The 13,431-nt window shown below is 37.7% G+C and overlaps 1 protein-coding gene and 1 pseudogene across 2 annotated transcripts in view; both read left to right on the top strand.

Annotated features, from left to right (window-relative positions):
• Window positions 1-12,201, top strand: part of ESF1 (ESF1 nucleolar pre-rRNA processing protein homolog) — a 75,633-nt gene extending 63,432 nt beyond the window's left edge. For both annotated transcript variants that reach the window (XM_060186466.1, XM_007525789.3), the window contains 3 exons: window positions 6,069-6,145; window positions 8,095-8,241; window positions 11,266-12,201. In XM_060186466.1, coding sequence (XP_060042449.1) covers window positions 6,069-6,145; window positions 8,095-8,241; window positions 11,266-11,556 — 515 coding nt within the window. In that variant the 3' untranslated portion in view covers window positions 11,557-12,201. The remainder of the gene's footprint in view (window positions 1-6,068; window positions 6,146-8,094; window positions 8,242-11,265) is intronic.
• On the top strand, window positions 1,507-1,607 carry LOC132542792 (U6 spliceosomal RNA; annotated as a pseudogene).
• Window positions 12,202-13,431: the final 1,230 nt, after the last annotated feature.

A 13,431-nucleotide genomic window follows, 5' to 3' on the forward strand; every position in this document is an offset into this window, starting at 1 on the left:
CTCCCCTATAACTGTAAAGAATGGTACAATGCTAAGTATCATTCTCTTCTCAGGGGAGGTCATACCCAGAATTGTTTTAGACTTTTGCTGAGGGCTATCTCTACCATTAATCTTCTATGGGGGCATACGGATCTTTGCCTAGTCGTGGACCACTGCTCATCTAGGTCTGGTACAGTTTAACTATTAATTTTTCTTTGTTTCAATACGTCAACTTGTACCAGGGAGGCCTCAATCTCTGCATTCTTTCTTTGAGGGGCAGGTAATAACATGACTTCTTTTGTCCGTCTATGCTGACCCACCTTCCCCACTTTCATAATGTAACTTTCAAATATGCTCCTGTGTAAGGGAGACGGGCTGAGAGAATGCTTCGTCCCACTCTCGTCCTTTCTGCCAGACTTCCTTGAAGTCTGAATGCAGGTCCAGAGGAGATGACCCTGTCAGGCTCCCTGGCGTTCATGACGGGGGGTGGGGGGGCGCCACATCAAATATACAAAAACTCTTCTTATTTTTATCCTATTTGTGTCTGTCATGCTTCATCATAGCTGTAAGCCAACTTTCTTATTTTAATTCTTAAGCTATCTGGTATCTGATTTCTGATATCCAGGAAGCTTTGTTTCCACTATATATGTACCAGTCATTATTTCCTGAAAGCTTTCATTCTTAACCTTTTAGGTATGTGTAAATGTGTGTGGTAAGGTTTAGGCCATACTTGGACAAGTCAGTACAGAGACTACTTTTAGCATGATTTCCATTTGTTCTCATACATTTGCCTTCCCTGATCTAAACCACACACATGAACCCCAGAAGGCTTACTCCTGGATCAACTCCAAGCTGGCATTATAAAGAGAGGGATTTTATGAAGTTTTCTTGCTTCTTGTCCCTCTTGAATAGTGGGCCAGAATATTCTCAACAGGAAAGTCAAAATTGCTTGAAATTATTTCCTGGTTATTATAGCATTTTAGCACTGACATTTTATTGATGTAAAGGAGATCAAGATGAATAAAGTCTGTTACTGGATATGAGAATCTTAGAAATTGGAAAGGAAAGTGGAAACTCGGCGCATTCTGCTTTTTATCATACCTGAGCAGTTATTTCTAGAAGATGATGGATTTTAGCTTTGTCCTCTGATTTCTGGAAATCCAGTTTATAATGGTGAAATGCAGAAACATTACAGCTTCCTTGTTCTAATTCCAGATTTCTTCATTTGACATATGAAATCTGATCAGAACTCAGGGTAGAGTTAAAATAGTAAGTTAAATGGTTTGATGACTTGGAGTAGCTTGTTTCTGGGAATCAGCACATTTAATTATGAATAAGCTTTCTCTAATGTTAGCATCATAAGTTCCAAAATATAGATAAAATTTTCTTGCCTTCAGTATGCTCTCAATTTCAAAATATTTCCGTGGGAATAATTATATCTGGCTTGAGTTGTTTTTTGAAAGGATAAAAGGAAAAAGGAAAAGAAAGTATGAAGATTGTTTTTACATAACATTTAGGACCAAATGCTTGCTTCTGTAGTACATATGCTAAAATTGGAACAATACTGAGATTAGCATATTCCCTGCATTAACAATGATAGATGAATTAATGAAGTATTCCATATTTTAGATTTTAAAAATTGAGGGCCAAAATAAATAAGTTAAATAATGCCTTGTTTTGCTTGTTTATTTGTTCCATCAGTAAATAATTTTGAGTGCTTTCCAGTGCTGGGCACAGTTAAAGAAACAAGCATGAAGATATGGTCACTTCTATAAAAGGAATATGGAATATAAACCATAAACTGGGAGGATAAAGACAGGTAATTTGTTTTATATAGATTAGGCAGAGAAGGCATCTCTGAAGTCTCATTGGAGATACCTGTAAAGGAGTTTAGGCATAAAATCCTGGGTTAGCATTGCAGACAATGGAAAAGAGAAGAGTGGCTGGAAAGTCTGTGCTATGAGAAAAATTTGTGTTAGAGAAGCTGAAAGATACAGTTTAGCAAAAACATGATAGGAGGACAGATTGGAATACAGGACTGAACCTTGCAGAGAGTCTTGTCATCACAGCAAATTTAGATATGCTCTACTGACCATGGGAAGCCACTGAACTTTAAGCAAGGATGTGACACAATCGGGCATGTATTTTTTTTTCTTTTTAATATTTATTTATTCCCTTTTGTTGCCCTTGTTTTTTTTTTTTATTGTAGTTATTATTGTTGTTGATGTTGTTGTTGGATAGGACAGAGAGAAATGGAGAGAGGACGGGAAGACAGAGGGTGAAGCAACTCCCTTGCAGGTGGGGAGCCGAGAGCTCAAACTGGGATCCTTCTGCCTATCCTTGCGCTTTGCACCACAAGCGTTTAACCCACTGAGCTACCACCCAACTCCCCAGCCATGTATTTTATTTTTATTTATTTTAATTCTTTTTTTTTTTAACTTTATTTATTATTGGATAGAGACAGAGAAATTGAGGGGAAGGGAAGACAGAAATGGAGAAAGACATCTGCAGCCCTGCTTCACCAACTCAACTCTCTGTCCTAGAAAATAAAAATAGAAAAGAAAGAGAAGTGCAACATCAATTTCTTAACATATTATCTTTTATCCTGTAGTACAAAGTAGACATTTAATAAAAGCTTATTGAACATTTCATGAAGCTTTCCCCCTGCAGGTGGGGACTAGGGGCTTGAACCCAGGTCCTTGTGCACTGTAGTGTGTGCGCTTAACCAGGTGCGCCACTGCCTGACCCCCCCCACATTTAGAGTAATGTGTGAAGAGAACATATTAAACATAAAGGCAAGCTCAGACTGACAGGGACTCAGGTTATACAGGCTCCTGTGCTAAATATGAGTAGATATGGGCCCTGGGTCAGACTGATGTGGTAAATAGTTAACTGTATTTATAGTATTTCTTCAAGTTTGGGAACTACTCTCTGCCCTGATCTAGCTTTCTAGTTCTTTCTCAACTCTGACACCATCTTCCCAGACAATATTTGTAGTCCACCTCTATGTTAGCTGTCTAGCTCAAGCAAAAATTACTAAGGCCATGGACATCTAAGAACATGCCTAAAATAGGACTTTCTATTTTCTATCTACCCTAAAAGGAATAATTACCTTGGTAGGAATTATGTAGATTTATTTTTTTTTTTATGGAAGTTTTCTTTTTATTTATTTATTTATTTACTCCCTTTTATTGCCCTTGTTGCTTTATTGTTGTTGTTATTGATGTCATCGTTGTTGGGTAGGACGGAGAGAAATGGAGAGAGGAGAGGAAGACAGAGGGGGAGAGAAGGATAGACACCTGCAGACCTGCTTCACCGCCTGTGAAGCGACTCCCCTGCAGGTGGGGAGCCAGCGGCTTGAACCGGGATCCTTCTTCTGGTCCTTGCTGGTCCACGTGCACTTAACCTGCTGTGCTACCACCCGACTCCCGATTTAATTTTTTTTAAAGAATTTATTTATTCATGAGTAAGTTAGGCAGAGAGAGAAAGAACCAGACATGACTCTGGTACATGTGCTACTGGGGATTGAAGTCAGGATCTCAGTTCTGAATCCAGCATCTTATCTACTGTGCCACCTCCTGGACCACATGTAGAATTATTTTTAAGGGTTTATTCTCTCTCCTCTTTTTTAAATTTATTTATTAGATATATATAGAGAAATTGAGAGGAGATAGGGAGAGAGACACAGATAACCTGCAGCACTGCTTCACCACTCGTGAAGCTTCTCCCCTGCAAGTGGGACCAGGGACTTGAATCTGGGTCCTTGCACACTGTAATGTATATACCTAACCAGGTGCATCACTGTCTGGCCCCCTCTCTCTTATTTTTAATCTTTATTTATTTATTGAATAGAAGCAGCCAGAAATCAAGAGGGAATGGATGATAGAGAAGGAGAGAGACATCTGCAACACTGCTTCACTCACCACTCATTCATTAAGCTTTCCTTTTGCAGGTGGGGACCAGGGACTCAAATATGGGTCCCTGAACATTTTAACATGTGCGCTCAACCAGGTGCAACACCACCTGGCCCCTTGGGTTTATTGTCTTTTTATGTACTGTTTATTCATTAATGATACAGGTAGAGGCAAGAGAACCAGAGTATCATCACTCCAGCATAGGCAATGCAGAGTTTGAATTTGGGGCCTCATGTTTGTACGTTCTGTGCTTTAGCCACACTACATCACCCCCAGACTGCTGGATTTTTTTTAAATATAAAACTTATTTTAAGTCTGTTAATATTCAGCTTATTAGAATAAATCCATGTGTATTTTATACAGCTGTCCCAGGAAATATGGTTTCTTATCAGTGAAGAGATTCACTGATAAATAAAGATGCCATTTCAGAACAGATACTTCATTTCTCTAGTTCTCATCATGCCAAAATTGGATGTCATTTTTAGCCCTGGTCATTTCATAGAATTTTTTTTCCTCCCTTGCTGCAAATTTCCTTTCAAGTTTATTTTTATGACTTTTCACCAGGTTGTTAGAAAATCCAGAACAGTTCTCTGTGGGCTCTTTGAAATTATTTCCCGCAGCTGTATGTAGAGATCTTTATCTCCATTATGTATTAATCATATGCAGCCTGATTTTTTCCCCCACCACAGAGAGATCTTCCACATACGCATTTGTCCATGAACTTCAAAAGAGCTCTTGCCTTGAAGTTATTGTAGGAGAGGTAAACTTAAAAGTAGGAATCAGGCCCTAAGAAAGCAAAACTTTGATGATACTGATAGGTATAGTAGGTAGAGATAATGAGAGATACAGGTACATGTACTTTAAATCAGAGATGAATATTTAATCATAAAGTAGATAGGTATATCATTCCCTGTAAAACAATTGAGATAGGAACAATAAACATTTTTTTAAAATATTTATTATTTATTCCCTTTTGTTGCCCTTGTTTTTTTATTATTATAGTTATGATTGATGTTGTTATTGTTGGATAGGACAGAGAGAAATGGAGAGAGAAGGGGAAGACAGAGAGGAGGAGAGAAAGAAAGACACCTGCAGACCTGCTTCACCACTTGTGAAGTGACTTCCCTGCAGGTGGGGAGCCGGGGACTCAAACTGGGAGTTTATAAGCCAGAGCTGAGCAGTGCTCTGGTATTTCTGTCTGTGTCTTTCTCTCTCTGCATTTCTCTCAAAAATAAAATAAATTTAAAAAAAAAAGTATAATTTGTTTTCATCTCCCCCAAATAAAGCAAACTGCCCAGTACTAGTTATTAAGTAAAAGCCCCCTTTTTCCAGTGGTAAAGGATACTACATTAACTATCTACTACGCACTACTGTTCTTTAGTTCTCACTATAGAGTACTATATTTTTTTATTATCTTGACTTCATATAGTATATTTTACTTTTAATATTATTTACCTAGTTTTAATGAGAGACAGAGAGGCCTGAGCAGCGCTCAACTCTTGCTTATGGTGGTGTTAGGTATTCAGCCTGGGAATGCAGAGCCTCATGCAGGCATGAAAGTCTTTTGCATAACCATTATACTGGCTCCTCAGCCCAGTATAATACATTTTATTAGATCATATAACTCATCAAATCTGTCTTGCTAACCTTAGTAAATATTTACTTGAGTGAATTTTTTATTTAGAATTTTACTAGATTAATTTTTCTTGTGAATGAATGTAGAAGTTCATCAAATACTTATTCTAAAAAATGACCATATGGATCTTTTCTTTTTCTTTCTCTCTTTTTCAAAAAGACTGAGAAAAGAGAAAGGGAAGGAGGGAGAAAAAGCTTTAAGCACTGGTCCACCACTCATGAAGCTTCCCCTGTGAAGGTGGGAACTAGGGCCACACATGGTAACGTGCACTCTAATGGGTGCACCACCACCCAGCTCTGATCATAAGGATTTTTTCTTTAGTTGATAATTGTAATTATACCTTACTTTCAGAAGAGATTCAAATGATACTTGTTTACTCCATCCAAATACATCAGTTTTTTTTTTTTCTATTCATACCCAAGTTATCTCAGTAAGCTTATTTTTACTTTAACTTTTGCACATATTTTGGCAAGATTATCCCTAGATAATTTGCTTTTTTATGTAAACAGATTGATGCTAATAGTTGGTTTGTCATCCAGGTATAAAGAAAAAATCAGTGAAATCTTCAAAAGATGGCATATCTCCAGAAGAAGAAGCTGAATTAGAAAGGCAAAAGGTAAAAAAATATATATATTTATTTATCTAGTTGTTAATGGGGGTGGGGAAGAACCAAAGCTTGAACTCGAGACCTCATATTTGGGAATGTAATAACCTCCCAGCCAGTTACAGATAGTAACAAACATAGTACTAAGTGCAGGGACCCATGCAAAAATCCTGGTTCAAATACCCACCTCCCCAGCTGTAGGAGGGACGCTTCACAAGCAGTGAAGCAAGTCTGCAGGTGTCTTTCTCTCACCCTCTCTATCTCCCCTCCTCTCTCAATTTCTCTCTATCCTATCCAAAAAAAAAAAAAAAAGGCTGCCAGGAGCAGTGAATTTGTAGTGCAGGCACTGAGCCCCAAGTGATAACCCTGGAGGCAAAAGAAAAGAAAGAAAAAAGAATGTGGTGGTGGGGGTGGTGTAAATGGAAAATGGCTTTTAAAAGCTCACAGATAAGAAAGAGAGAGCCCAGCCTATTAGAGCACAGAACTTACATGATTGAGACCCAAAAAATCTCCGTATCAATCCTTGGCAGCCATCTATGGCAGAACTAACTAGTGCTCTGATCTCTCTTTTGCTCACTCTCCATTCTTTCTCATTATTTATTATTATCTTTATTTATTTGATAGAAACAGTCAGAGATAGAGAGGAAGAAAGACACCTGCAGCACTGTTTCACCATTCATAAAGCTTTCCCTCTGCAGTTGAGGATTGGGAATTTGAACCTGGATCCTTGTGCATTGTAACGTGTGCTCAACAAGGTGCACCACCACCTGGCCCCTTTTGTATACTTTTTAAAAAATTTATAATTTAATTTAATTTTTCAAAAGGCCAGCTGCTGGTGCCAATGATAGAAGTAAAAGGAAACTGTAGCTGTCTAAGGTGGCCATAGAGTATGATATATAAATCGGACAGCTCACTGTGATCCTATCATATGTGGTTTATATGATTCTTAAGGATTCACATTTAATCCCATGGTCAGTAGGAAATACTCATTTAGAGGAAACACATTATTACTAGATTTAAGAAGCAAATACTAACATCCTCCCTTCATAGAAATGCTTCACTATTAGAAAAGAAACAAATTCCTACTGCTAAAATTTTGGAATTGGACAAGTTTGAGAAGTTTTATTTGTATCACAAAATACTGTACATTTACTATATTTAGTGTAATTGTTTCAGAAAATCAAAGTAAAAAAAGGAATTTTTCATTTGGAAGACTTTTGGGGGGGGTCAGTTTGATAGTATAGAGAGAAATTAAAGAGGGTAGTGAAGATAGAGACATCTGCTGCACTGCCTCCTCACCTCTCATGAAGCTTCCCCCCTACACATGGGAACTAGAGGCTTGAACCCTGGTGCTTGCAAATGATAATGTGTGTATCCTACTGGGTCCTCCACCACCCCAGCCCCCATTTAGAAGACTTGACTTTTTCCTGCAGCCTACTAACCAGTTAGCAGTTAGCTTAAGTAAAACATGGTTTTATTTTTTTCTGATGCAGATTTTTCACTAAACTTCTTGTAATGAAGTTGTTTTTAACTTTTTTTTTTTTTTTTACCTTAGTGCCAGCTAGAGAACACGTGGTACTGTGCATACAGTCCAGATTTGAGACTTGGCGCATGTATGAGCAGACAGAGCATCATAACACTGAGGGAAATTTAGTGCTCTCTACCTATCTGTCTATCTATCTGAAATACAAGGAATGAAAAGTTAGCCTGGGAGCTGTGGAATTATATATGTGTGAGGTCCCTGTGCAACCACAAAAAAAAAAATTTTTTTTTTGAAGTACACAGATCTCCAAGTTTCTTTACTTGTTTCCATAATCTGTAATCAGTTCAGATGTGAAATAATGCTACCATGAAGCTTTACTGACTAGGTTTTCTTTTCCTAGCAGGGATATCTGGTTTTCATTCCTACTTTGGGGTAGAACAATAAAAATGTAAATAATAAACTTTTCCCCTCTTCACAGGCTGAAATGGCTTTGCTTGTGATGGATGAGGAAGAAGAGAGCAAAAAACACTTCAACTATAACAAAATTGTGGAGCACCAGAATCTAAGCAAAAAGAAGAAAAAACAACTCATGAAAAAGAAGGAACTGCTAGAGGATGACTTTGAGGTAACCAAGGATGAAAGAAAAAAGAAACATTAGCCTCTTAAAGCTCAAATTGCCTGGTTGATTTTACCATACCCCAGGTCTCCATCTGCAAAAGGCCATGGGAGGGGGAGCTTTACTAGCAGTCAAGCAGGGCTAGGGGTTTTCTCTCTCTTTCTCTATCCCCCTGCCCTCTGAATTTCTCTCTGTCCTAGCAAGTAAAAAGAAAAGTGAAACAAAACAAACAACAATTAAAAAAAAGGTGTATTGGGGGAATGACCTCTGGGAGAGGTGGATTCATAGTGCTGACAGCAAGCCCCAGGGATGACCATGGTAGCAAAACAAAAAGAAGAAGGGGGGGGGGAGGGCAGGTGGTGGCACCCCTGGTTAAGCGCACACATTAAGGTGCACAAGAACCCCGGGTTCAAGCCCCTGGTCCCCACCTGCAGGGGGGAAAGCTTCACAAGTGGTGAAGCAGGTTGCAGGTGTCTCTCTGTTTCCCTCTCTATCTCCCCTTCCCTCTCAATTTCTCTCTGTAACCAATAATAAATAAAAATATTTTTTAAAAAAAGAAGAAACTGCTCAAATTGACCCTAAAATTAGGTTTAGAGAGAAAAAAAATGAGCATAGTTAAAGTTAGCTTTGAGTTATCTTGGGAAGGGTACACTTACGCTGTGAGACAAAGCTATTATGTTTTAGTCCAGCACAGCCAATTCATCCCCATGGTGCATCAAACTATTTTTTTGGTTGAGTACCAGATGAAGTAGTTGGTGTTAGAATCACATGCAGTCTGATGCTCATACCAGAAATGATGTGCATAATTAAGTCCAACAGAAATAATAGGTTTATGTCACATCATTTCACATCCACTGTGTACAATAGCCACTGCAGTACACTTTGCTTTTTTTAGTTGTTTTGTTTATTTCTATTGCTCCTTCTTTTTGCTAAGTATGTTCATATCCTGTTAGTCAAACAATTCCTGATGATATATTTGAGCCATCTACTGAAAATTATAGCTGTCAGGAATTACTTAATGACTTAAGGCTGCTAACATAGAGACATGGACCCAGATGGACATAGGAGAACTTTAAAGAATGAAAGAGCCCCTTCTGTAGGGTGCTGGTGGGTCAGAGGACTGTAGATGAAGAGACACTACAGCTTTACTTTAGAAGCGTCCCTTTGCATGGTGCCCCTATGTGGCGGCTGGCGGGCACGGATTTGGGTTCTTGTGTTTGGTAAAATGTATGCCTTAAAGGATGAGTTATGAGCTATCTCCCAGTCCCATGAAAAGGTTTTGAAGCCTTACATAAGTCACTTCCATGTATGCTGCTATTCTACTAAACTTTTCAGTGAATTGGTTTTCTTAAGAAAAGTGGAAAGCAAAGAGTGGTGTGTAGTTATGAGAATCTTCTTTACATAACCATGCATAAAAAAGATTTTTTCATGAGTAGTTGTAATGATATCACATCTGTATTGGTAATGGTATTACTGTAACTAGCGCTGCAGTCTCCAGATGGATTAGTATTTCCCATGGGAATGATAGAGGAGATAGCATAATGATTTTGCAAAAGACTTTCATGCCTGAGGCTCCAAGGTCCCTGGTTCCATCTTCTACACCACTATGAGCCAGATTTGAGCAGTGCTGGTAAAAATTAATTAAAATCTAAATAAATAGTAAAAATTAAATGAATATTCCCCATGGGAATACTGGGTGACAGTAAGGTATCTAGCTCCCTTTCTGGTTACTTGAATGCCTGACGAGTTAAGGGCATACTTTTTTTTTTTTCTCTTTTAAAAAAAAAATTATATATTCCCTTTTGTTGCCCTTATAGTTGTTGTTTTTATTATTATCTTTATTTATTGGATAGAGACAGCCAGAAATCAAGCAGGAGGGGGTGATAGAGAGGAAGAGAGACAGACAGACATCTGCAGCCCTGCTTCACCGCTCGTAAAGCTTTCCCCCTGCAGGTGGGGACTGACTGGGAGCTCGAACCCAGGTCCTTGTGCACTGTAATACATGCACTCAACCAGGTGCACCTTCATCTGGCCCCCGCCCTTGTTGTTTTATTGTTGTTGTTATTGATGTTGTTGTTGGATAGGACAGAGAGAAATGGAGAGAGGAGGGGAAGACAGTGGGATGGGGGAGTGAAAGACACCTGCAGACCTGCTTCACCGTTTGTGAAGCAACTAGGGCATACTTTTCAACATAGAATCATAGTACTGTTCCATTAGAAGGATAAGAGGATTAATTTAGGTCTTGTATCAGACCAGAACTTGGTCTCAGAGGTATCATAGTTCTCAATATGGTTCTTAAATCTTTTGATCTATGAATCACTTTCAGTGGCTACTAATTTGCCAGTGTTTATTAGAGATACTTGATATACAAACCACTACAGTTACCTTACAAGTTTGTCATTTCATAAGAACATGCCCTAGATGTTATGGTCCAAACTTACATCTTATACCTTAAAACCCCATTGGAGGAAGTCGGGTGGTAGGTAGCACAGCGGGTTAAGCACAGGTGACGCAAAGCACAAGGACCGGTTTAAGGATCCCAGTTTGAGCCATCAACTCCCCACCTGCAGGGGAGTAGCTTCACAAGCTGTGAAGCAGGTCTGCAGGTGTCTATCTTTCTCTCCCCCTCTCTGTCTTCCCCTCCTCTCTTGATTTTTTTCTGTCCTATCCAACAACTACAGTAATAACTACAACAATAAAACAACACGGACATCAAAAGGGAATAAATAAATATTAAAAAAAAAAAAAACTCCATGGGAGATTATGGAAAGTGACCCAGATGTGTCATGGTGGATAAGTTATGGGACTTTCCAGCATAAGGTCCCAAGTTTGATCTCCGGCAGTACGTGCCAGAGTGATACTCTGGTATGTGTTCTCTCTCCCTCTCCTCCCCCCTTCCTTTCATGTTAATTTTTTTTAATATATAGAAAAATAATTTTCTAATGCATTGATGGAAGTGTGTATAGTCAACAACTTACTGACAGATTTGGCCCTATTTTATTTAGTAAATGTTGTCCTTTTTTGCATTTGCAGGTAAATGTTAAGGATGCACGATTTCAGGCAATGTATACTTCCCACTTATTCAATTTGGATCCTTCAGATCCTAATTTCAAGAAAACAAAAGCCATGGAAAAAATCCTTGAAGAAAAAGCCCGTCAAAGAGAACAAAAAGAACAAGAACTTACTCAAGCAATAAAGAAAAAAGAAAGTGAAATTAAAGAATCACAAAAGCGGTCCATTGACCCTGCCTTGTCAATGTTGATTAAATCTATAAAAAACAAAACAGAACAGTTTCAAGCAAGAAAAAAACAAAAAGTCAAGTAACTAGTTTCTCTTGGAATTGAGAATGTAATCTCCTAAAGTACACAAAAATGATAGGAGGGACATTTGTTGGGTACTGAAGGCTTGAATAAAATCTTATATTGTAAATCTAAACATTGTAAAATTTCTGTCTGTAAATAATAGTTGGACTTAATTGTATCTGATCAACTGATTTGTACTATACACTTCAACAAGTTAATTGCAGTTAATTCAAGAGTACCCGTATAGGAATTATGAAATGTTTATATTTTTTTAAATTCTGTTTTACTCTAGTAGAATAATCTAAATTAGTATTGTTAATGACTTATAAGTTTTTTAAAAAGTGCCTAGTCTTAAGTCTGAGTGTTTGGAACAATGTGAAAATATGTATGTATGATACATTAGTTTCTCAAGGGAATCAAGGGACAGTTTAAATGACTATTAAAATAATTTATTTTATAATTATGAAGAAAGACTTTCATGCCTGAGGTTCCAGGTTCAGTTTCCCTGGCTTCAGCGTAAGCCAGAGCTAAGCAGTGCTCTGTTATAAATAATAATTTATTTTTCTAGTCATAGTAAATGCAAGTCAGTAACTTTGTTGTTTAGTTTGGTTTACTATAGCTTTTTTATGAAACTGTTAATAAAAGTGAAATACATTTGTTGTTACGACATTGGCTAATTTGATTTTTGTGCACCTCATACTACTCCCTGGAAAAATATTTAGAAAACTGGCTTCCTAAGATGACGTTTTCATGAAGAAACAGCTCCAGATTTGTATTGTTTGTTTGAAGTGTTTGTGAACTCTGAAATGATTTTTCCATTTGTACTAATAGCATTTTTATTTGCTTTTGACTTTTGCAATGATTGAAAGGGTAGATATGCTGACACTAAGTTTAACAAATCTTAATTCTTTTTAAAACAGAGTCCAGGTGGTGGCGCACACTGGTTAAACACACACACTACAGTGCATATAAAGACCCTGGTCCCCTTCTGTAGGGAAGAAGCTTCATGAGTGATGAAGCAGGGCTGCAGGTATATCTCATTCTCTTAAAATAAAATAAAATGAGTTAAAACACACCTTAAGGCCTCCATCATCCTAAATTTAGTCTGGTCTAAATTTTAAAATTTTTTTCAGCTAGAAAGGAGACAGGATAGGAAAACACCGTAGAACTAAACCTTCTTTCTGTGGTGTCTTTCTGTCTCTATTCTATCCATCTTTCTAACTGAAAAATGTTGACCTGGAGTGGGTAACATCTCACTGATAACAAACAGCAAAGGGAAGGAGAAGAAAGAAAAGTCGAAATGGTCACTTAAAGGAAATGAGACATGGTAGTTTCTGAAAGGCAGCAGCAGGAAGTTAGCTACGTTTATAGTTAGTAGTAAACTTTGGCAATTTGGCTATAAAAATTAAAACCTACCAGTGTAGTATGTTTTCTAGAATGAAAATGTGTGAAACTCAGTGATATCAATATTAAGGGCATATAAACAGTCTCTCAAAGAGGAAGAAAAAGGCGAAGTTTAAATTGCTCATTATAAGTGGAAAATGGTGGTCCAGAAGGTGATGCAGTGGATGAAGCACTGGACTCTCAAGCATGAGATTCTGAGTTCAATCCCTGGCAGCACATGTATCAGAGTGACTTTCTCACTAATAAAATATTTTTTTAAATTAATTGAAAAATCGTAGTATTTTGCTGTTGAATGTGCTGTTACTTAACCTCCCTGCATCTGAATTAATATAGACGCATGTAATGGTGTTGAGCTCTAGTATAAATGGACTTCATTTGTCTTTATATTGAAACTATTGCACATTTTTCTCTGTATTTCTAAGAGGAAATTCACTATGATGACCAGTTGTGTATGTGTATTTATATAGAGATTTAATGAAAAAGAAAACCAGAG

Source organism: Erinaceus europaeus, chromosome 1 (genome assembly GCF_950295315.1).
Source record: "Erinaceus europaeus chromosome 1, mEriEur2.1, whole genome shotgun sequence".
Taxonomy (NCBI): Eukaryota; Metazoa; Chordata; class Mammalia; order Eulipotyphla; family Erinaceidae; genus Erinaceus; species Erinaceus europaeus.